Below are 24,758 nucleotides of genomic sequence, written 5' to 3'. Positions count from 1 at the left end.
CCGTACAGTATCTGTAAGGTGGTTCAGCCTTCCATTTGCGACAGTTTCAGTCTTGTGTGAGCTAGATTTCCCCAACAAATACCCACTCCTTTGCTACCAGCAGATGGGCCGCCCAGTAGTATTTCCATATATCCGGCAGTCCTACCCCTCCTTCATATACCGCTTTTGAGAGCATCCGCAGGGCTATGCGTGGATTCTTGTCACCCCATAATAGTCCTCTTTATAGCTTCGATGCTTGTGAACTGTATCTTGGTTGTTTTCACCGAAGTGTTCTGCAAGACATATAGCAGTCTGGGCAGTGCCATCATTTTTAATAAATTGACCCTTCCGAGCAGTGTTATAGGTAGGTTAGACCAATGTTCAGCGTCTTCTTGTAGTCTGAGATTTATTGGTTCTAGATTATTTTTAAGAAACACATGTTCTTCCTTTTGCACGGTTATACCCAGCTACTTAAATCCCCCTTGCTCCACCCCGAGGGGTCATTCCTCAGGGACTGCATCTTTTCCCTGCTGTACTGGTATTATGACTGATTTCTCCCAGTTAACTCTCCAGACTGGAGTAAATTCCGAACTCCCGTATGGTATCCATTACCCTTGGGCCCGTTCTTCTGGGATCCCTCAGATATATCAGAAGATCATCTGCATATAGAGAGATTTTATCTTCCCAGTTCCTGGGCCATCAGAACCCTTGAATTGTAGGATCCGCTCTAATGCACTCAGCTAGTGGTTCAATCGCTATGAAGGATAGCAGCAGCGACAGTGGACATCCTTGTCTCATGCCCCTCTGGAGCGGGAAGATACGGGATATGTGCCCATTCACTCTAACTTTCGCGAGTGGTTGTGCATTTAGTAGTTTCTTCTATCTTATGAAGTTGGGGCCCAGGCCTATTGCACCAAACCAAAGGCCTTCTCTAGTGCCATTATTGCCTGGGGACCCTCCAATGAGTCAGATAATACTTAAGTGTAATGTGCCCTTCTCAGGTTCATCCTTTTGCTCTTCCTGGAACAAAACCACATTGACCCGAGTTCATTAGCTTGCTTATTACCCCTACTAGCCATGTTGCTAGTATCTTGGCTAGGACCTTTGCCTCTCCATTCAGCAAAGATATGGGACGGTACGAGGCACATTTATCGGTGGGTTTACCTTTTTTGTGTATTATCACTATTGTAGCCGTTCTCACGTCAGAGTGTGCCTTGTGCACAGTTTTCCATGAACATGTCCCACATTGGCTTGACCACCTTGTCTCTGATTTATTTCCAAAATTCATTCGGGATTCCATTTGGTCCTGGGGTTTCCCCGAATTTAAGCTCTTAATTACCTCTTGTACTTCCTCCATCGTTATATCAATATCCATTACTGGTCGCGTTTGTTCAGCTACCTGTGGCAGGTTTACCCCATCTAAGTATCTCCCAATTTCAATCTCTGTAGGATCTCTGTAGGCCCTGGGACCGCACTGTATAGCCCCTGGTAAAAAATGTGCGAAGTTGTCTACTATTTTTTCCCCTTCAGTGTAGATTGTTCCCTCCTCATTACCGATGCCCTTAAGCGATCTGGACTCCTCCTCCCGTTTCTCCAACCATGCAAGCATCCTTTCACCTTTGGACCCGAGTTCATACACTCTGGCTTTCATGGCCCAGCATGCCTTTTTTGCCTCATCTGTCACCACTTCTTTGTATTGCCCAGCAACTTTTAGCATCTCTATTTTAGATTCTATTGCTTGTTCGTCTACGTGCCTCTTTTCTGTCCTAGCCACCTCTTCTTCTTCTAGTGTCTCCAGCTTTTCCTTTCTTTCTACTACTACTACTACTGTGTTATACTTCCCAAAGTGTGCCGCCACTCTTCACTGTGCCCTCATTCAATTCAAAGTATTTCCCTGTACAGTCTTTCATCTCCTCCCGTATTGTCTCAATCCCTAGGTGGTATGTGTTTAGTCCCCACTCCCCTTTCCCCTGCAGTCCCTCCCCTCTTATCGTAATATACAGCGGGGCATAATCCGATATCCCTCTTGTCAGGTATTCCGCTTCCAATACCCTTCCGGTGATGGTACATTGTACCAAAAAGTAGTCTAAGTGAGACATTGAGTCGTGTGCTCAGCAATAGTACGAGAACTGTCTTTTACCGGAGTGTAACCCTCTCCAGACATCCCCTAATCCTGTTGCCTCCAAAAAGGTTGCCAGTTTGGTGCGCGTCTCCCGCCCGGGAGTTCCCCCATCTGAGGACATCTATTTGTCCGTGAAGGACGTCAGTAAAGTCACCTCTCACTATGGTTTCATTTGCACCATGTGTTGCCAATATCGCCTGTATCTTGTTAAGTAAGTCCGGTTGTAATGGTGGAGGTGCGTACACATTCAGTATGGTAATTGCTTCCCCCCATAATTCCCCCGGTCACTACCAGATATCGTCCTCCCCTTCTCTCTCCACTTGACCCAACTGGAATGGAATGCTATGATGTCACGCGCAGGTCTGTGGCCACGCAGCAACCTCGGAAATCACCCAAGAACGGACAACAATCCTGCGGCAAGATTCGGTCTGGCAGCCCTTTCATGTGGAGTAAATGGAGGTTGCCATGGAGATTGACAACAAAGACATTCCTCCCGAGTCACGTGAGGAACCAGCGTACGCTACGACGGCCTGTCCACGTTCTGTCTCCGCCCTCCCAGGAAGTTAAATAGTCATCCCTTCCTGTGCTCCAGTGCTTCTAATTGAAGTTGTGCCATTCCGTTCCTCCGACGAACTACTTTTCGTCCTTGCTTGAGACTTACTTGTGGATATCCGGCTTTTGACTCCTGCTTCGTTTTTAGACCTGACCTTGCCTCTCGATTCTGCTAAAGTTTTGCCTTTCTGCTATATGACCTCGGACTGCCTTGACCTGCTATCTCTCTCCGATTCCATTACGACGCTTACCGGTGTGGGACTCCTCTCCTATTCCAGCCCGCTTCCCTCCAAACTCTGCTTCCCGTACCTTGCGGCATACTGCAGTAGGGCAGCATCGCCTTTTGACACCTTCAGCGCTTCACGTCCTTATGCAACTTTAACTCTTCATGCTGCGGTAAGCTATCCGAGTTATTTCTGGGAACAAATTGTATTTCTGCTCTCTATCACCCGGCTCCCTCATACCAGTGCTCCCGAACTACCTGTACCATAACGCCTTGCAACTACCAGCAACTTTGGATTACCTTTCTTCATGCTATTGTTTAACATCCGTATAGTGAACTTTCTCCAGTAACAAACCGCTCAACCCTTGGAAATTCTAGTGCACATTGAACGCTCTGCTGATCAGTGCACCATCTCGTCACCAGTGCGTCCCTCGTGCCGCCCGGGGTAGTATCCTGCACTAACCTTCCCGTTTGTTATTTTCTCCCATCGTTGTTACCTTTTGGTTCGGCTTTGACCTACATTTTGGTGGTAAGAATTGAACCCTGACTGGGAGTGGGGTGGTATTAGGGGTTCTTCTGTCTATCCAGTACTCATTACCCATGGTTTCTTTAGGTTTGGGAATCCTGTCCTTAGCAAGACAATAACAAGGTACTTGTTCCGCTCTCTAGTGAGATTGCATGTGTTTATTGGTGTTCGGGCCATTAACGCTTGTTATTTCTTTTTCAGCATTGGTGTAAGCGGTGCGCGTGTTCCCCGCTCTTTTGTGAGATCAACTCCTCTGTCTGTCTTTTAATAACAGCAGAGGGGTGTGTCGTAAAAAAGAGTTTCCCTCAAGTTGAGGAGGCTTGTATTCTGGGAGGTCATTTTCGAATCAAGCTCGTTGTCGATCCCGGCCTTGTGGCTTTGTCTACCTCCGAGACGACATCGCCCCTAGCAGTATAGGTGCAGTGAGTAACATACGACTGATGTGGACTGCCACCCCGCTGGAGCCTCTGTAGTATCCCGCATGTTCCACCAACGTGTATTGACCCCTGCCCAGAAACCTACACTCTGAGCCATCAAGTGCGTTTCCTGCAATAGTACTATGCAGGCTTTCTGCCTCATCAAATACTTTGTCACCAGCTCCTCTCTACATCTCATAATTTCGGCATTTCACAACCCTACATTCTCCTTGCATCGTTCCGTGTAGTGTCATTTGCCTCTGCGTTGTCCTTTCCCAGGTGCGAGATCCCTTGCCTTGTTGTTAAGTCAAGATGTATACCGAACTGCATTTGTGCATGTCTAACTACCCATATTCTCTCGCTCCCTGCCCCTTCACCTCTCGAACAAACCCAACAACACCACCCTCCCCCACCCTATATTTCCCCCCAACTTATCTGTTGACCCCAAAACAACTATTGCTCGTCCGAACCCTTGATAGGGGTCTCGGGATTTGCAAGGGGGGCTATGCCTGCTGGCCGCTCTACCCGAAATCTTGATTTTTACCCACTTGAGTCTGTTGCTTATTCACTGTTGTTGCTCTCATTCTCCCCCTCCCCACTCCACCCACCTCCTGGGCCCACATCAATGTCAATTATTTGCAGTCTATCTTGCATATCTGCTGTTAACTGACTTCCAACTGCTTTTCCCTTCTCACCGTGGGAGCCATTTCTGTTCCTGCATTTTTGTTTTGCCCCTTCTGCTTTATGCATTGCAGTGGGCCGATTGTTTCTGTCCAGTCCCATGCATCAGTAGGGCGCGTGACGAACCTAACTCCCTGAGGTCTGCAGACTTTTAGTGTTGCTGGATAAATTGTGGCATACTTCATTTCTTTTTCCCCTAGCTTCCTGTGCACCGCGTCAAAGGATTGCTGCGCATTTTGTACCGCTTTGGTGAAGTCGGGGTATATTGCAATCCTTGCCCCATTATACTCCAGAGTTCCCTTCTTTCTTGCTGCTTGTAAGATTACATCTCGATCGCGGTAATTTAACAGCTTGGCAATGATTTGTCTTGGTGGGACACCTCGCAGTGGCTCCTTACTTCGTACTACGTGCCCTTTCAATTGAGAAACATTTAGACAGCCCATGTGGGCCCATCTTTCTTCCATCTGCTGCGTCCTTTTCTACATTTTTATCATGCCTCAAGGGGGTTATTACATCTTCGACAGACGATATACGCTCTTCCGCTTCTCCTACTCGCGCTGACACTTATGCAGGTACTATCTCCGGAGACTGACATCCAGACCTACTGCATCTATCCTTTGCTCCAGCTTTGTCTTTGCCTCGTGTACGGCTCTCAAGATTTCCTGGGTAGCCTGAGATTCTGTGTTTCCCGTGTCCTCCATTGTCGACTATGGTCTTGTCTCCGGTGCTTGTTGTGTTTTGGGCCCTCCTGTCCTATATGCATCAATCTTAAACTGATGGTTTGGTTTCTTGCCCTTATACTTATCCATTTTCATAATTGGGTGTAGCGTGGGTATCACACTTTTGCCCTCTGTATAGTCTTCCAGACAATTCCCTCTGCACTCTGTCCTGCCCCGCTCCCTCTATCTCCTTTGTTGCCATGCCTCCATGTAATAGCTCCATTTACCAGCCCCTCTTCTGCAGGGCTTCCCATGCACCGTTTCACTGTTGACCTGGGGAGGGGGCTTCTTTAAAATCCTGATGTGTCCCTTGCCCCAATTCCGTTCGGCCATAGGGCTCTGATTAGCTGATTGTCTGGAGGTGACTCCCAGCGCCTGACAATGGGTTGTAGTAGCTACTTGTGTTCCTTGCTGGTTGGCGCTGGGTACTGTGAGAAACCAGAGGGTGTCTCACCCGCTAGTCCCCACGGATCTCTCTCTCAGGTGGCCAGGGCACGGCCATCCCCTTTGGATCCAGACCCTGGGGGTGGGCCAGTGCGGGAGGATCATCTGGGTCAGGGGTACTTGGGGAGTGGGAGTGGGACACCTGATGGCGAGATGCAGTATCCCTTTCCCTCTAACACCTTTAACCCCTCCTACCAGATAGGATACCGGGGAACTTTAACTCCCTCCCCTTCCCTACACGAACACTGCTACACTGACCGCCCACTCTGGGAGAAAACAGACTAATAACTGAGCAATGTACCTGACCTGTCTGACTACCATGGTCAGGCAGAGTCAGGCAATTACCTTTGACAATACACACCTGACTTCAATTGAACTTCCCCACACGGATAAAAGGCAGAGTACGAGAGCACAATTTGAGCGAGGCAAAGCACACAAAGGCGTGGTTCTTCCCAGGCAGCAGGTGAGCCGATGGAGAGAGACGGCAAACCGAGAAAGGAGAACAAGGAAGGAGATACCCTTGACCTTTTCGACGAGTGATCGTTATACTCGTAGGAACTTGAAAGCAGCATGTGTAAGGCCAACAAGGGAAACCGAAGAATCCTGCATTGTGTGCCTGAGATTTCCGAGGCCCTCCTGCATGAATGACCGAGTCTGGGAGGAGCAGCAGCCACTGTGGTATCGTCCTTGGCTCCGAGAACAAAGCCGCATACAGAGAAATCAACACAGCCGGTGAGTTGAAGAAAACTGCACGAGACCGGTCTGTGTTGAAACGAAGGTTGCAAGCAGTAACATTATTACATGAAAAAGCGAACGTGGAAGCGTTTGATGAAAGACGCAGGTAAAGGCCAGACGGCTGATGAATTGTTTGAAAATTTAACATGAACGAAGATAAAAAATAGCAGAGTGGTTTGGCACTGCGTGTGTGCCCAATTGAAGGTCTCTGACTGATGTATCCCACAAAAAGTGGCAAAAGTGTAATATGTCAATCGGAGGATAGCTCAGGGGTCAGCGTGCTCGCCTTGGAAGTAAGACGACGCGGAGCACCACAGGTTCGATCCCCGGGTCCGCGCTTAGAAACCTCTGGGTATTAAGCGCGTTATAAATAACCTATCATATCATATCATAATGTGAAAACAAAGAATAGAAATCGAATAAGAATGAATCAAAGTGGTCCTGCAAGGATATAAGTAAAATCCATTGCACAGTGGAAAGTCTTCGATTAGGAGGTCTGAGCCCGGCTGAGTGAGACCTATTGTGAATTTATCGAACTGTGAAAAAGGGGAAAGCGAGAGTGCAAGGTCCGAGCCCGATCGAGAGAGACCTATTGTGAATTGGTGTATCAAAGGGGTCGGAGCCCGGCTGAGAGAGACCCAGGGTAAACAATGCACCCGAGACTTTTGGCCACATTACACGGTAGGCGGTAAGGGTTTACCAGTACCGGTAAGGGCACCAGTACCGGTAAACCCTTACCGCCTTACTACGAGTTCCCTTTGTGGGACCTGACCTTAACGGCTGGTTAAATTAGGGTGCCGCAAAGGGACCTTGGTGCTAATTACGGTACCGCAATTTGCGGTACCGTAATTAGCACCTTCCCCATTGCCATTGAGCCCTGTGGGGGCAAAAATGGGAATGGGGAAGTGCCTTGGTGAATGGGGAATTACCGCCCCCGCTCACCTTGGAGTAGGGCGGTAATTCCGCCATCCACCAAGGCGGACACGGTAAAATACCGGCGGCAACCATGGTGCTAATAGCGCCATGGTTACCGCCTACCGTGTAATGAGGCCCTTTGTAAGCATGAGACTCCTGAAGAGAAGTAACTTTGACGTTGTATTTTGTATCCAAGCCATTTTACGAATGAGAGATTTTATTGGGAAAGAGACTTTGTCGCAGAAGGCCCTGGTTTATATCCTGAACTGCATCCTTGTGCTGGAGAAGCCAGAATCTTTGCTAAACTCGAGTGTGCCACCTTGCCCCGTGCTGAAAACGTGGGGAAGGGAAGCTAATTGACCAGCTGTCCTGACATATTTTTTATTGAACACTCTTTCTTTTGCATTCATCATTTTCCCACACCATTTGTATTTAGAACAAGGGATTGGCAATAGGTTTATTAGCATAGGCCCTTTTTATTTTGAAAAGACTCCACTAGTACTGTGTTATTTTTACTTTGATGGTTGTAGCCTGGTCCCATCCTTAAATACAGGGTTAGATAGGCGTTCATCCAACCCATTGAAGTTCAATAAACACCCTTGAACTGTGATCACTTGTGTCTGTCTTCACTGTTTGAGATCATGCCTTCCTTACAGTACCCAATGGGTGGTTGTTATTAGTAGACCCGACCCCTCGTTGGTGCTAGTGTCTGGCTGCTAGTGTAGTGTGTCAGCTAGCGGAAGGTGGCAATACATAGCTGGCTGTGGTTGTCGATGTGTTCCAGAGATACTGCAGTCTCTGGTTCTATAGTTCCACTGCCAGGCGGGGATAGATGTGTTAGGAAGTCACAGACACCGACAGGAGTCGGACTCTGGGAGGGCGCGCTCCGGTTTGCTTCTGCAGGTAAACTTTCTGTTGTCACCGAGTCTCACGCCCTCAAAGCACTGTGAATGGAACTAAGCTCCAGGATTCAGGACTCTGTGATTCCAGGAGGGGTAGCCGGGGGTGGGGGAACTCTATCTCCCACCTCCACACAGAGGACTGTGGTGATATTCCAGCTCCAGCCCCGGTTCCAGGCCCCTGTGCCCCTCTCTCTGCATCCCAACCTACCGGTCCATTACTTTCATCCTGAGCTCCTCCTCCCAGCCATTCCGGAGCTCACTCCGTTCCCTCCTCCACAGGTCCTCCCTGACCTCCAGACTTCACCCATGTGTACCACAAGGATTCACCTCCTCATCGATTTTGTTCCGAGGTTTAGCACTGCCGTTTTTGGTGCAAATACCTTTCGGGCCCTCAATCACGGGGCGGGCAGCACTTCTTTGCTGCTACTCCACCCCCCCCCCACCCCCCCGATGGGCAATGATTTATAAGCTAATGGTCAGCAGACTGACAGCAACGTTCTAGTTCATATATTGTTCCTCTAGAAATGGCCGTCAAGTTCATGCAAGGACTGGTTGAGAGTACCGGTCTAGTCATTCCACTATTATGGATTTATGGATCAGAATGGGTGTTAGAGGGGCACAAATACCAGAACCTCTCTCTGTCTGGTTTAGAACATTGTTATTACCAATATGTGTACCCCTACAGCTTTTTTCATTTGCACGCATCCAGTTTCGCCATGCTCGATAGTATGTGATCTCCCTCAGAGACAGCTGATTGGTTGGTCCAGCAGCCAAAAGAGATTGCTGGTCTAGCAGTGGGAATTCATCCTTGATGACAATTGGTTCTATAGGGACATAAAATACCGGGTTTATTCAAACGAGAAAACTCTTGGGAGGTGGAAATACTGGAGAATTCATGACTGACTGTGCTGTGATTATGGTAAATTAGTAATTAGTTCAGTATTGTGGGTTTCTTGGCAATACGTGTCAATTTTAAGTAAATTAGATCAACAATAGGGGTAGTAACAGGAATACCTTTATCAACAGGCATGAAGTGAGGTTCAAACTGAATTTCTATAACACAGAAGGTTTGATGGTCCTCTAACACTGAATTACTTACCCTAGTGCTGGGAATTCTAGACATGCTCTCTTTCTAAATTAAATCCAACAAGAAAAAGAATAGTTCTTTTTACAAAATGTTTGATATAAAAAATATGTTGAATGTTGTTCAGATTGAAGAACTAATGCATTTCTAATGCTTCAGATCTTTGTGCAACGATGAAAGTCAAGATAAAGACGTGACACTAAGGTATTTTCACATTTTTAACTTTAAGATAAAAAGCGCCTTTCTTGAGTTATCAGCATCATTCGACCGTATGATATATTCTTCATATATTAATTATATGTTACAAAATTAATGGTACGCCCTGTCATTTGCACACAGGGGATTTACCATTATGGGACAATGATGAAGAGGATACTAAGGTAGTAATCTCACCAGGAAAGGTAATTATAATCTCCTCAGAGATGCATACCACATTGAAAGTAAATAATAGTAATTTGAGATAATAACTCTCCCCCTTTTTAAAAATACTTTTGTTATCTGCAGATTTCTACAAAAAGGGTGTATGTGTGAACCCAGAATGTGAGGATAGAAGATGCAGAAATGTTAAAATTGTAAAAAGAAAAATCAGCCTGTTCATTAGAACGCTCTGTTGAATCATGTGTGTGTTTACATAGCGTAGGAAATGATATATACTCCCGCTAAATGTTCTGCAACAATGAGTCGTGAACTGAAACATGTTGAGGATTCTAAGAAACAAAGTTTCCAGGATATGGGCCCATTCTTGTGGATAAGCCTTAAACATTGCGTTGGATAGTCCATCTGGACCCGTTGCTTGCGAGTTAGTAGCTTTAGCTATAATCTCCAAGATATCATCCAAGTCAAAGGAAAGTATCCACTCATGGTTTGTCACCCTTTCCTTGAACATTGTCGTTACCAAAATCAAGGGCGAATAGTGCAGCAAAATGGGCTACCCAGGTTTCCTCGGCTATGGGGTTGACCTGTAAAGTTTAACAGAAACCAAATCTCTGCACTGTTTTTGCTGGAAATAGCTGCAAACATGTGCTCAGCATCTCTTTGGGCTAAAATGCTCCTAGAGCCTCGCCTCCAATTCCTACATTTTTGCTTAGGTCATTTCACTTTCATAATTCTCTCTTCAAGGGGAAAAGTTATCAACCATCTCAGTTCTGCTCTATAGGAAAACATTTTTAGTTTGAACTATGAGATCAAACACATGCTTGTGTGAAAACAACCCTGTTTAAGGCCTACTGGGATAGTTGCTCGTTTTGTTCTCCTTCTCCCTGATCCCCCTCCGCCCCACCTCTTGTTAAATTCCGGCACTACCAAAATTGTCATCAGGCCTAGTAAGGTAGCCGCTTGTCTGTCTAATTCTCCTTCCCATCCCCCCCCCCCTCCTTATCACTGTCAACATCTCTTGCACTATCTGAAATGTCGCCAGGCCGAGTATGATAGTTAATTTCACATTCTTAATGTATCAAGGACTTATAAGAATGTCGCTGTATTCTCCCTTGTTCCCTCGCTGCCTTGAAGCACTTTGAAACACATTGTGTATAAGCGCTATATAAACAATCAATTCAATACAATACTCTCGGGGGATGTCTCACATCTCAGCCATCCAGCACTGTTCCATGGACTCTCGAAAGACACCCTCGTGCCTCTCTGCCCTGAGCCTCTCTACACATATATGAAGGCATTACTCTCACCTCAAGCTCGGATGCTTTCCTGCTTTCTTCCTCTCCCCACTCCTGCATCTGCTTCAGCTCTTTTTTCAGATGTTCCATCTGGCTGTAAAGTTTATCCTAAAAGAATAAAACCAGTTTGTTAGTCAAAAGATATCCTGCAAATACATAATCTACACAGAACAAGGCAGAAGGGTCCCAGGACAGCCTCGCTGGTCACCTATGCTTGTATATAGTCCATAAAGAATATGTTCTTAAGATCACTTACAGTCTACAATATATGCTCCCTCAGACTCCCAGCTGCTCCCATAGGCAAATGGACACTCTATAATATATGCTCCCTCAGACTCCCAGCTGCTCCCATAGGGAAATGGACAGTCTATAATATATGCTCCCTCAGACTCCCAGCTGCTCCCATAGGCTAATGGACAGTCTATAATATATGCTCCCTCAGACTCCCAGCTGCTCCCATAGGCTAATGGACAGTCTATAATATATGCTCCCTCAGACTCCCAGCTGCTCCCATAGGCTAATGGACAGTCTATGTTCCCTCAGACTCCCAGGTACTCCCATAGTCTAATGGACAGTCTATAATGCATGCTCCCTCAGACTCCCAGCTGCTCCCATAGGCTAACAGACAGTCTATAGTGTATGCTCCCTCAGACTCCTAGGTGCTCCCATAGGCTAATGGACAATCTATAAAGAATGCTCCTTCAGACTCCTAGGTGCTTCCACAGGCTAACAGACAGTCTAGAGTGTATGCTCCTTCAGACTCCTAGGTGCTCCTATAGGCTAAGGGACAGTCTATAAAGAATGCTCCCTCAGAATTGTTGCTGCTCCCATAGGATAATGGACAGTCTATAAAGAATGCTCCCTCAGACTCCGACCTGCTGCCATAGGCTAATGGACAATCTATAAAGAATGCTCCCTCAGACTCCGACCTGCTCCCATAGGATAATGGACAGTCTATAAAGAATGCTCCCTCAGACTCCGACCTGCTGCCATAGGCTAATGGACAGTCTATAAAGAATGCTCCCTCAGACTCCTAGCTGCTCCCATAGGCTAATGTACCGTCTATAGAGAATGCTCCCCCAGTCTTCTAGCTTCTCCCATAGGCTAATGTACACCTCCCTCAGGCTCCCAACTGCTGCCATATCCACAACAAACGTTACTCATCTTGCATCTTCCCCGGGAGGCTGGCCCCACTATTCTCCTCGACCTACATACAGCACACATACTGTGTAATCCTGGGCGCTAGTGTCTGGAATGGGAAGCATTATGCACGGCCACCTTTCACCCCAGAGCTATAGTGCAAACTACGTATTCCTGGACAGCCTCAGAAATGAAGAGCAGTGTGTGAGAACCCACCCATGTCCCAGACCTACAGCACACATACCTTGTAATCCTGGGCAGCCGCTGGAATGGGAGGACAATATAAAAACCCATCCCCCTCCATCTCCCTATAGCACACATACCTGGTACTCCTGGGCAGCCTCAGAAATGAAGAGCACCTCGTGGGAACCCCCCATGTCCCAGACCTACAGCACACACACCTTGTACTCCTGGGCAGCCGCTGGAATGGGGAGGACTGTGTAACCCGACCCCCCCCATGTCCCTATAGCACACATACCTTGTACTCCTGGGCAGCCTCAGAAATGAAGAGCACTGTGTTAGCATACACCCCTTGTCCCTTTAGCAACCTTACCTTGTACTCCTGGGCAGCCTCTGGAATGGGGAGCACTGTGTGAGCTCTGTGACCCTTGGATTCCCGGCAGATCACACAGATGGGTCTCTGGTCATCCTCGCAGAAGAGTTTCAGTTTCTCTTCATGTTCTCGGCACAGATTCTCCTCCTGGGGGGTCGTATTGGGAAGGTGAAGCTGTCTGGCTATTTCCACCACGTTCCCCAGCTGCCTGTAAGGTCGGAGGGTTTTGCTCTGTGAGGTTTCTCTGCACTGGGGGCAGGGGAAGTTTGCCTCCAGTGCCTCCCAGCACTGAGTGATGCAGGACAGGCAGAAGGCATGTCCACACTCCACAGACACCGGCTCTGTGAAGTATTCCAGGCATATGGAGCAGGTGGCCTCCTCCTTCAGGCTCTGGAGCTGGGCGGCTGCGGCCATGTTCAGCTATAACAAAAAAAGTGAAGTTAAGTTTCGTTACTCATCAGAGCCCCTGAAGGGGGCGTGTCAGTCCTTCTTCTTCCTTACACACCCAGGAGGAGCGTGAGGTATTTACTGGCTGTGGGACATGCCTATCAAGCTAAATGGGCGTGTCCTCAGTAGAGCAGGCACTGGTGTGGCCTTGGAACAAAAAGAGCCCTTGGAAAATACTTTAGAAGAGCCCCCCCCCCCACCTCATTACCGCGAGTAGGCAAGAGCAATCCCTGGAAGGGGGAGGATTTCGAGGGATTCCCCCTGCAGAAAGCTTTTAAAATGCAGTTTCAAACAATTATTTTCACGCACATTTTTCCATATCGGGATTTTCCTATAATGTCTTCTTTTTGTCGTGTGTTTTCAAGCGCCATGAGTTGTAGAGCTGCTTCGGTGCTGTCCAGAGTTATGCATTTAACATTGCATAGCACCTTGAAACGCATTTGCCTCATGTTTAGCTTCATTATCTTGTGCCCCTTTATTGTGCAAATGGTGTGTTGTCACAAATTGTGGGTTTGCACAGTTTTTCCTGATTCCACTTCCGAGGTAATCCAATAAGCGCCCCAGGCAGCAATGCTAGAGGCAGGATGTATTTCCATGCAGCTGCGACCCAGGCAGCAATGCTAGAGGCAGGATGCCTTGCCATGGAGCTGCGACCCGGGCAGCAATGCTAGAGGCAGGATGCCTTGCATGCAGCTGCGACCCAGGCAGCAATGCTAGAGGCAGGATGCCTTGCCATGCAGCTGTGACCCAGGCAACAATGCCAGAGGCAGGATCTATTCCCATGCAGCTGCGACCCAGGCAGTGATGCTAGAGGCAGGGTGTATTTCCATGCAGCTGCGACCCAGGCAGCAATGCTAGAGGCAGGATGTATTCCCATGCAGCTGCGACCCAGGCAGTGATGCTAGAGGCAGGATGTATTTCCATGCAGCTGCTACCCAGGCAGCAATGCTAGAGGCAGGATGCCTTGCCATGCAGCTGCGACCCGGGCAGCAATGCTAGAGGCAGGATGTATTCCCATGCAGCTGCGACCCAGGCAGCGATGCTAGAGGCAGGGTGTATTCCCATGCAGCTGCGACCCAGGCAGCAATGCTAGAGGCTGGATGCCTTGCATGCAGCTGCGACCCAGGCAGCAATGCTAGAGGCAGGATGCCTTGCCATGCAGCTGTGACCCAGGCAACAATGCCAGAGGCAGGATGTATTCCCATGCAGCTGCGACCCAGGCAGCGATGCTAGAGGCAGGGTGTATTCCCATGCAGCTGCGACCCAGGCAGCAATGCTAGAGGCGGATGTATTCCCATGCAGCTGCGACCCAGGCAGCAATGCTAGAGGCGGGATGTATTTCCATGCAGTTGCGACCCTGGCAGCAATGCCAAAGGCGGGATGTTTTTCCATGCAGCTGCGACCCAGGCAGCAATGCTAGAGGCAGGATGTATTTCCATGCAGCTGGGACCCAGGCAGCAGTGCTAGAGGCAGGATGCATTCCCATGCAGCTGCGACCCGGGCAGAAATGCTAAAGGCAGGATGTATTTCCATGCAGCTGCGACCCATGCAGCGATGCTAGAGGCAGGATGTATTCCCATGCAGCAGCAACCTGGGCAGCAATGTTAGAGGCAGGATGTATTTGCATGCAGCTGCGACCCAGGCAGCGGTGCTAGAGTCGGGATATATTCCCATGCAGCTGCGACCCAGGCAGAAATGCTAGAGGCAGGGTGTTTTCCCATGCAGCTGTGACCTAGGCAGCGATGCTAGAGGCAGGATGCATTTCCATGCAGCTGCGCCCCAGGCAGCAATGCTAGAGGCAGGATGTATTCCCATGCAGCTGCGACCCAGGCAGCGATGCTAGAAGCGGGATGCATTTCCATGCAGCTGCGACCCAGTCAGCAATGCTAGAGGCAGGGTGTTTTCCCATGCAGCTGCGACCTAGGCAGCGATGCTGGAGGCAGAATGCATTTCCATGCAGCTGCGACCCAGCCAGCAATGCTAGAGGCAGGATGTATTCCCATGCAGCTGCGACCCAGGCAGCAATGCTAGAGGCAGGATGCCTTGCCATGCAGCTGCGACCCGGGCAGCAATGCTAGAGGCAGGATGCCTTGCATGCAGCTGCGACCCAGGCAGCAATGCTAGAGGCAGGATGCCTTGCCATGCAGCTGTGACCCAGGCAACAATGCCAGAGGCAGGATCTATTCCCATGCAGCTGCGACCCAGGCAGTGATGCTAGAGGCAGGGTGTATTTCCATGCAGCTGCGACCCAGGCAGCAATGCTAGAGGCAGGATGTATTCCCATGCAGCTGCGACCCAGGCAGTGATGCTAGAGGCAGGATGTATTTCCATGCAGCTGCTACCCAGGCAGCAATGCTAGAGGCAGGATGCCTTGCCATGCAGCTGCGACCCGGGCAGCAATGCTAGAGGCAGGATGTATTTCCATGCAGCTGCGACCCAGGCAGCGATGCTAGAGGCAGGGTGTATTCCCATGCAGCTGCGACCCAGGCAGCAATGCTAGAGGCTGGATGCCTTGCATGCAGCTGCGACCCAGGCAGCAATGCTAGAGGCAGGATGCCTTGCCATGCAGCTGTGACCCAGGCAACAATGCCAGAGGCAGGATGTATTCCCATGCAGCTGCGACCCAGGCAGCGATGCTAGAGGCAGGATGCCTTGCCATGCAGCTGTGATCCAGGCAACAATGCCAGAGGCAGGATCTATTCCCATGCAGCTGCGACCCAGGCAGTGATGCTAGAGGCAGGGTGTATTTCCATGCAGCTGCGACCCAGGCAGCAATGCTAGAGGCAGGATGTATTCCCATGCAGCTGCGACCCAGGCAGTGATGCTAGAGGCAGGATGTATTTCCATGCAGCTGCTACCCAGGCAGCAGTGCTAGAGGCAGGATGCATTCCCATGCAGCTGCGACCCGGGCAGAAATGCTAAAGGCAGGATGTATTTCCATGCAGCTGCGACCCATGCAGCGATGCTAGAGGCAGGATGTATTCCCATGCAGCAGCAACCTGGGCAGCAATGTTAGAGGCAGGATGTATTTGCATGCAGCTGCGACCCAGGCAGCGGTGCTAGAGTCGGGATATATTCCCATGCAGCTGCGACCCAGGCAGAAATGCTAGAGGCAGGGTGTTTTCCCATGCAGCTGTGACCTAGGCAGCGATGCTAGAGGCAGGATGCATTTCCATGCAGCTGCGACCCAGGCAGCAATGCTAGAGGCAGGATGTATTCCCATGCAGCTGCGACCCAGGCAGCGATGCTAGAAGCGGGATGCATTTCCATGCAGCTGCGACCCAGTCAGCAATGCTAGAGGCAGGGTGTTTTCCCATGCAGCTGCGACCTAGGCAGCGATGCTGGAGGCAGAATGCATTTCCATGCAGCTGCGACCCAGCCAGCAATGCTAGAGGCAGGATGTATTCCCATGCAGCTGCGACCCAGGCAGCAATGCTAGAGGCAGGATGCCTTGCCATGCAGCTGTGACCCAGGCAACAATGCCAGAGGCAGGATCTATTCCCATGCAGCTGCGACCCAGGCAGTGATGCTAGAGGCAGGGTGTATTTCCATGCAGCTGCGACCCAGGCAGCAATGCTAGAGGCAGGATGTATTCCCATGCAGCTGCGACCCAGGCAGTGATGCTAGAGGCAGGATGTATTTCCATGCAGCTGCTACCCAGGCAGCAATGCTAGAGGCAGGATGCCTTGCCATGCAGCTGCGACCCGGGTAGCAATGCTAGAGGCAGGATGTATTCCCATGCAGCTGCGACCCAGGCAGCGATGCTAGAGGCAGGGTGTATTCCCATGCAGCTGCGACCCAGGCAACAATGCCAGAGACAGGATGTATTCCCATGCAGCTGTGACCCAGGCAACAATGCCAGAGGCAGGATGTATTCCCATGCAGCTGCGACCCAGGCAGCGATGCTAGAGGCAGGGTGTATTCCCATGCAGCTGCGACCCAGGCAGCAATGCTAGAGGCGGATGTATTCCCATGCAGCTGCGACCCAGGCAGCAATGCTAGAGGCGGGATGTATTTCCATGCAGTTGCGACCCTGGCAGCAATGCCAAAGGCGGGATGTTTTTCCATGCAGCTGCGACCCAGGCAGCAATGCTAGAGGCAGGATGTATTTCCATGCAGCTGGGACCCAGGCAGCAGTGCTAGAGGCAGGATGCATTCCCATGCAGCTGCGACCCGGGCAGAAATGCTAAAGGCAGGATGTATTTCCATGCAGCTGCGACCCATGCAGCGATGCTAGAGGCAGGATGTATTCCCATGCAGCAGCAACCTGGGCAGCAATGTTAGAGGCAGGATGTATTTGCATGCAGCTGCGACCCAGGCAGCGGTGCTAGTATCGGGATATATTCCCATGCAGCTGCGACCCAGGCAGAAATGCTAGAGGCAGGGTGTTTTCCCATGCAGCTGTGACCTAGGCAGCGATGCTAGAGGCAGGATGCATTTCTATGCAGCTGCGACCCAGGCAGCAATGCTAGAGGCAGGATGTATTCCCATGCAGCTGCGACCCAGGCAGCGATGCTAGAAGCGGGATGCATTTCCATGCAGCTGCGACCCAGTCAGCAATGCTAGAGGCAGGGTGTTTTCCCATGCAGCTGCGACCTAGGCAGCGATGCTAGAGGCAGAATGCATTTCCATGCAGCTGCGACCCAGGCAGCAATGCTAGAGGCAGAATGTATTCCCATGCAGCTGCGACCCAGGCAGCGATGCTAGAAGCGGGATGCATTTCCATGCAGCTGCGACCCAGTCAGCAATGCTAGAGGCGGAATGTATTCCCATGCAGCTGCGACCCAGGCAGCAATGCTAGAGGCGGGATGTATTTCCATGCAGTTGCGACCCTGGCAGCAATGCCAGAGGTGGGATGTTTTTCCATGCAGCTGCGACCCAGGCAGCAATGCTAGAGGCACGATGTATTCCATGCAGCTGGGACCCAGGCAGCAGTGCTAGAGGCAGGATGCATTCCCATGCAGCTGCGACCCGGGCAGAAATGCTAAAGGCAGGATGTATTTCCATGCAGCTGCGACCCATGCAGCGATGATAGAGGCAGGATGTATTACCATGCAGCAGCAACCTGGGCAGCAATGCTAGAGGCAGGATGTATTTGCATGCAGCTACGACCCAGTCAGCGGTGCTAGAGTCGGGATATATTCCCATGCAGCTGCGACCCAGGCAGAAATGCTAGAGGCAGGGTGTTTTCCCATGCAGCTGTGACCTAGGCAGCGATGCTAGAGGCAGGATGCATTTCCATGCAGCTGCGACCCAGGCAGCAATGCTAGAGGCAGGATGTATTCCCATGCAGCTGCGACCCAGGCAGCGATGCTAGAAGCGGGATGCATTTCCATGCAGCTGCGACCCAGTCAGCAATGCTAGAGGCAGGGTGTTTTCCCATGCAGCTGCGACCTAGGCATCGATGCTAGAGGCAGAATGCATTTCCATGCAGCTGCGACCCAGGCAGCAATGCTAGAGGCAGGATGTATTCCCATGCAGCTGCGACCCAGGCAGCGATGCTAGAAGCGGGATGCATTTCCATGCAGCTGCGACCCAGTCAGCAATGCTAGAGGCGGAATGTATTCCCATGCAGCTGCGACCCGGGCAGCAATGCTAGAGGCGGGATGTATTCCCATGCAGCTGCGACGCAGGCAGCAATGCCAGAGGCAGGATGTATTTCCATGCAGCTGCGACCCGGGCAGCACTGCTAGAGACGGGATGTATTCCGATGCAGCTGCGACCTAGGCAGCGATGCTAGAGGCAGGATACATTTCCATGCAGCTGCGACCCAGGCAGCAATGCTAGAGGCAGGATGTATTCCCATGCAGCTGCGACCCAGGCAGCGATGCTAGAAGCGGGATGCATTTCCATGCAGCTGCGACCCAGTCAGCAATGCTAGAGGCAGGGTGTTTTCCCATGCAGCTGCGACCTAGGCAGCGATGCTAGAGGCAGAATGCATTTCCATGCAGCTGTGACCCAGGAAGCAATGCTAGAGGCAGGATGTATTTCCATGCAGCTGCTACCCAGGCAGCAGTGCTAGAGGCAGGATGCATTCCCATGCAGCTGCGACCCGGGCAGAAATGCTAAAGGCAGGATGTATTTCCATGCAGCTGCGACCCATGCAGCGATGCTAGAGGCAGGATATATTCCCATGCAGCTGCGACCCAGGCAGAAATGCTAGAGGCAGGGTGTTTTCCCATGCAGCTGTGACCTAGGCAGCGATGCTAGAGGCAGGATGCATTTCTATGCAGCTGCGACCCAGGCAGCAATGCTAGAGGCAGGATGTATTCCCATGCAGCTGCGACCCAGGCAGCGATGCTAGAAGCGGGATGCATTTCCATGCAGCTGCGACCCAGTCAGCAATGCTAGAGGCAGGGTGTTTTCCCATGCAGCTGCGACCTAGGCAGCGATGCTAGAGGCAGAATGCATTTCCATGCAGCTGCGACCCAGGCAGCAATGCTAGAGGCAGGATGTATTCCCATGCAGCTGCGACCCAGGCAGCGATGCTAGAAGCGGGATGCATTTCCATGCAGCTGCGACCCAGTCAGCAATGCTAGAGGCGGAATGTATTCCCATGCAGCTGCGACCCAGGCAGCAATGCTAGAGGCGGGATGTATTTCCATGCAGTTGCGACCCTGGCAGCAATGCCAGAGGTGGGATGTTTTTCCATGCAGCTGCGACCCAGGCAGCAATGCTAGAGGCACGATGTATTCCATGCAGCTGGGACCCAGGCAGCAGTGCTAGAGGCAGGATGCATTCCCATGCAGCTGCGACCCGGGCAGAAATGCTAAAGGCAGGATGTATTTCCATGCAGCTGCGACCCATGCAGCGATGATAGAGGCAGGATGTATTCCCATGCAGCAGCAACCTGGGCAGCAATGCTAGAGGCAGGATGTATTTGCATGCAGCTACGACCCAGGCAGCGGTGCTAGAGTCGGGATATATTCCCATGCAGCTGCGACCCAGGCAGAAATGCTAGAGGCAGGGTGTTTTCCCATGCAGCTGTGACCTAGGCAGCGATGCTAGAGGCAGGATGCATTTCCATGCAGCTGCGACCCAGGCAGCAATGCTAGAGGCAGGATGTATTCCCATGCAGCTGCGACCCAGGCAGCGATGCTAGAAGCGGGATGCATTTCCATGCAGCTGCGACCCAGTCAGCAATGCTAGAGGCAGGGTGTTTTCCCATGCAGCTGCGACCTAGGCAGCGATGCTAGAGGCAGAATGCATTTCCATGCAGCTGCGACCCAGGCAGCAATGCTAGAGGCAGGATGTATTCCCATGCAGCTGCGACCCAGGCAGCGATGCTAGAAGCGGGATGCATTTCCATGCAGCTGCGACCCAGTCAGCAATGCTAGAGGCGGAATGTATTCCCATGCAGCTGCGACCCGGGCAGCAATGCTAGAGGCGGGATGTATTCCCATGCAGCTGCGACGCAGGCAGCAATGCCAGAGGCAGGATGTATTTCCATGCAGCTGCGACCCGGGCAGCACTGCTAGAGACGGGATGTATTCCGATGCAGCTGCGACCTAGGCAGCGATGCTAGAGGCAGGATACATTTCCATGCAGCTGCGACCCAGGCAGCAATGCTAGAGGCAGGATGTATTCCCATGCAGCTGCGACCCAGGCAGCGATGCTAGAAGCGGGATGCATTTCCATGCAGCTGCGACCCAGTCAGCAATGCTAGAGGCAGGGTGTTTTCCCATGCAGCTGCGACCTAGGCAGCGATGCTAGAGGCAGAATGCATTTCCATGCAGCTGTGACCCAGGAAGCAATGCTAGAGGCAGGATGTATTCCCATGCAGCTGCGACCCAGGCAGCGATGCTAGAAGCGGGATGCATTTCCATGCAGCTGCGACCCAGTCAGCAATGCTAGAGGCGGAATGTATTCCCATGCAGCTGCGACCCAGGCAGCAATGCTAGAGGCGGGATGTATTCCCATGCAGCTGCGACGCAGGCAGCAATGCCAGAGGCAGGATGTATTTCCATGCAGCTGCGACCCGGGCAGCAATGCTAGAGACGGGATGTATTCTGATGCAGATGCGACCCAGGCAGCAATGCCAGAGGTGGGATGTATTTCCATGCAGCTGCGACCCAGTCAGCAATGCTAGAGGCGGTATGTATTTCCCTGCAGCTGCGACCCGAGCAGCAATTTTAGAGGCAGGATGTATTTCCATGCAGTTGCGACCCAGGCAACAATGCTAGAGGCGGGATGTATTTCCATGCAGCTGTGACCCGAGCAGCAATGCTAGAGGCAGGATGTATTTCCATGCAGTTGCGACCCGGGCAGCAGTGCTAGAGGCGGGATGTATTTCCATGTAGCTGCGACCCAGGCAGCAATGCTAGATGCAGGATGTATTTCCCTGCAGCTGCGACCCAGGCAGCAGTGCTAGAGGCAGGATGTATTCCCATGCAGGTGCGACCCAGGCAGCAATGCCAGAGGCAGATGCATTTCCCTGCAGCTGTGACCCGGAGCAATGCTAGAGGCAGGATTTATTTCCATGCAGCTGCGACCCAGGCAGCAATGTCAGAGGCGGGATGTATTTCCATGCAGCTGCGACCCAGGCAGCAATGCTAGAGGCAGGATGTATTTCCATGCAGCTGGTACCCAGGCAGCAGTGCTAGAGGCAGGATGCATTCCCATGCAGCTGCGACCTGGGCAGAAATGCTAGAGGCAGGATGTATTCCCATGCAGATGCGACCCAGGCAGTGATGATAGAGGCAGGATGTATTTCCATGCAGCTGCGACCCATGCAGCAATGCTAGAGGCAGGATGTATTCCCATGCAGCTGCCACGCAGGCAGCAATGCTAGAGGCAGGATGTATTTGCATACAGCTGTGCAGAAATAGAGAAACTGGCAGAGTATCACTGTCCCAAAAATATGGTCGCCAAGCACAAAAACATCAGGGTTTTTATGGGGTTTCACACAATGAGGCTTATACAGAAAAGTCAGTAAGATATTACATTAACGATGAACTTCCTAACAGCATCCTTGCCACTTCGGAGGGCTTGGTTTTGCAGCTGCATATGAGACCTGCACTATTTGCTCAGCCTAGCCACATGATATAGACCACCATTGACAGTGGACAGATGCAACAAGACCTCATCTGGGGTCTAGCACCCATGTGATTCCAGTCCTGGGTCTCAGGCACCTAAACATGCCTTCTTTGGTGTTGTCTAACATGTCACTGGGAGCACCAGCACCCGGGCAGAGGCTAATGTCCTGCTTGCATTGCATTGTGGGATTTCCTGTATATTCTAAATAATCCCACTTCTCGCTGCGCGACCTCCAAAACATGACTGTGATTTTGCTCTGCCTGCTGCTCCTGTACATTCAGGGCCTCTCAGAAATAAAACATTGTCTGTTTCAACAGCGTCCCCACGTGTGTGCTCTAAGCACTACTCTTCCAAATATTTTATTTCATTCATTGCATTTTCTTATGTGATGGGGTAAGGAACCTGGACCTGTCAAGAGGGGATGTGGACCCCTCTCAGCCTGGGGTGGGTGGTCTACCAGGGTTTTCACCAGGGCCAGTCCCACCTCATAGGTGGACTGTGAGAGCTGGGAGGGTCCCTGTCCCTTCCACATGTGCCAGTATGTCTGAAATGAGTACCACCTTTTCTTGCCCCATACCTCTATTGCACAATCTGCTGGACAGTCTTTCTTTTTGTCCCATAGGTATACCTTTCCCAGAAGGCAAAGTGGTGGAAGAAAGAACGAGCAACCCCACCTGGAGAGAGACAGCGAGAAATGATGAACCGGCAGAGCATTCCCTGCATCAAAGTAACAATTCCAGTGCAACACAGACCTGCATTCTACCTTCAACAGGACTGTGGAGTGGCCCGCACCTTGAAGTGGCGATCCCAGCGCTCTGTGCAGCACAGACCTGCATTCTACCTTCAACAGGACTCTGGACTGGCCCGCACCTTGAAGTGGCGATCCCAGCGCTCTGTGCGCCACAGACACTCATTTTACCTGCAACAGGACTGTGGAGTGGCCCGCACCTTGAAGTGGCGATCCCAGCGCTCTGTGCGCCACAGACACTCAGTTTCCCTGCAACAGGAACGCAGAGCGAAGCGGCGATCCCAGTGCTCTATGTACCACAGATATTAAATATACCTGTAACAGTGCCATGGAACGGTCCATACAGCCACGTGGCTATCACAATTCTCAGCCCATTACGAACTGGGACATTGCCTTTGTTGAGAGCAGGCCTCCATTCCTGAATACTAGCGGACATGTGTTCAAAAAGGGGGCGGGGCTTAACACCCATTATATGTCTTTGCTTAACTGTAATGCCACCCCTGGGGGGAAGAAAGACAGCGATTGGCCCAGGGAACGAGCTCTGGAAGTGACCCAATGGAGGGGGAAGGAGGAGGATAAAAGGCATGCATGAAACAGGACGGTGTGGTTTGTTCGGATGAAGTCAAGGGAGGAGAAGGAGGACCAAAAGACAAAGTGGAGGAAGGACAGTGCAGAGGAGACTGTAGAAGGATTGCTGAAGTGTGCAAGGTGAGGTATTGGTTGGTGAGAAAAAGTGGTACTTGTGTGCGAGAGTGAGACTATCAGAGTAGGGGTGAGTGAGAGTGAATAAGAAGGTAACTGGGGGAGTGAAAGGAGAGTGACTGTGGGAGAAGGTGTGGGTGGAGTGGAGTGGAGACTCATAGTAGATGGGGAGGGCAGAGTAGTAGTAATGTGGAGAGTAGTGATAGAAAGGAGGAGGAGAATAGGAGTAGCAAGAGAACATTAGTAGGACAGGAGGAGAGAGAGATAAAGAGGGAGAGACAAAGGAGAGTGGAAGAAAGAAGGGGAGGAGGGTAGGAGGTAAGGCGAGAAAGGATAGAACATCAGGGCCAGGAGTACAAGGGCGTGAAAGGAAAAGACCAAGTGGGACCCGAGTGTCTGGAAGGCATATCTTCTTGTAGAAATGATATTGTATGACCTTGGTTAGGTGTCACCTAGATTGTTCCCATGGGGAGTTAGATGGAAAGGGTGTTTGCTCTTAGGCCATCACAAGCAGGCAGGCAGAGGCAGTAGAGGTCACCAATCTCTAGAGGCCATCCTGGGGTTCAAGGACATCTGGGCTAAAGAGAAAACCGCCCACACTAGATGAGAGAGAGGGAAAGCTCTTAGCAATCCCCTTTGCACTTTCTCTAATAAAAACCTTTGAAATGTCATGGAGAGTTGGTAACCCCCTTCTAAGAACAGCATGGCTGTTCTGAATACGCTTTATTATATACCTCCCAAACCAGCGCCGTACATGACTAGCGCACGTGGAAGGCTGGCATTCCATGACCCACCTGGGCCATGTAATAATCCCTGTAAAGGGAAGGGTCCCCGTCGTTTTTCACCACCACCATAAGTAGTCAAAACTCTTACAAGGTCGCAGGTGTAGTTTCATGATCCCCTTTCCAAACTTGAATGAGATGGATGATGCCTGGTCATCCATTATCACGCTGTTGATGGTGTCAAAATGGCCTTTACACACCAGCACATAGTCGCTTTTGATATACTGAATATTCATAACACCATTGCTTAACCCCTTGATTGGCATGATCCTGAGCAGAGGCGCGTTACTGTCACCCACCCTCTGAGATTCTACAATGTCACCGTGCAGAAGAAAGGGTGGTACCCCCCGTTAATATCCGCACAGGTTTTGTTGTGAGGATC

At 50.9% G+C, this 24,758-nt stretch overlaps 1 protein-coding gene across 1 annotated transcript in view; it reads right to left on the bottom strand.

The window, feature by feature from the left end:
- Positions 1–24,758, bottom strand: part of LOC138520570 (E3 ubiquitin-protein ligase TRIM39-like) — a 186,851-nt gene that overhangs the window by 19,879 nt on the left and 142,214 nt on the right. The window contains exons 5-6 of the mRNA XM_069632908.1: positions 12,662–13,081; positions 10,981–11,076 (exon numbers count right to left, since the gene is read on the bottom strand). Coding sequence (XP_069489009.1) covers positions 10,981–11,076; positions 12,662–13,081 — 516 coding nt within the window. The remainder of the gene's footprint in view (positions 1–10,980; positions 11,077–12,661; positions 13,082–24,758) is intronic.

Source organism: Ambystoma mexicanum, chromosome 13, assembly GCF_040938575.1.
Source record: "Ambystoma mexicanum isolate Mex_15411 chromosome 13, UKY_AmexF1_1, whole genome shotgun sequence".
NCBI lineage: Eukaryota > Metazoa > Chordata > Amphibia > Caudata > Ambystomatidae > Ambystoma > Ambystoma mexicanum.
Note: the sequence above shows the minus strand (reverse complement) of the source record. Positions and strands in the feature narration are given on the sequence as shown.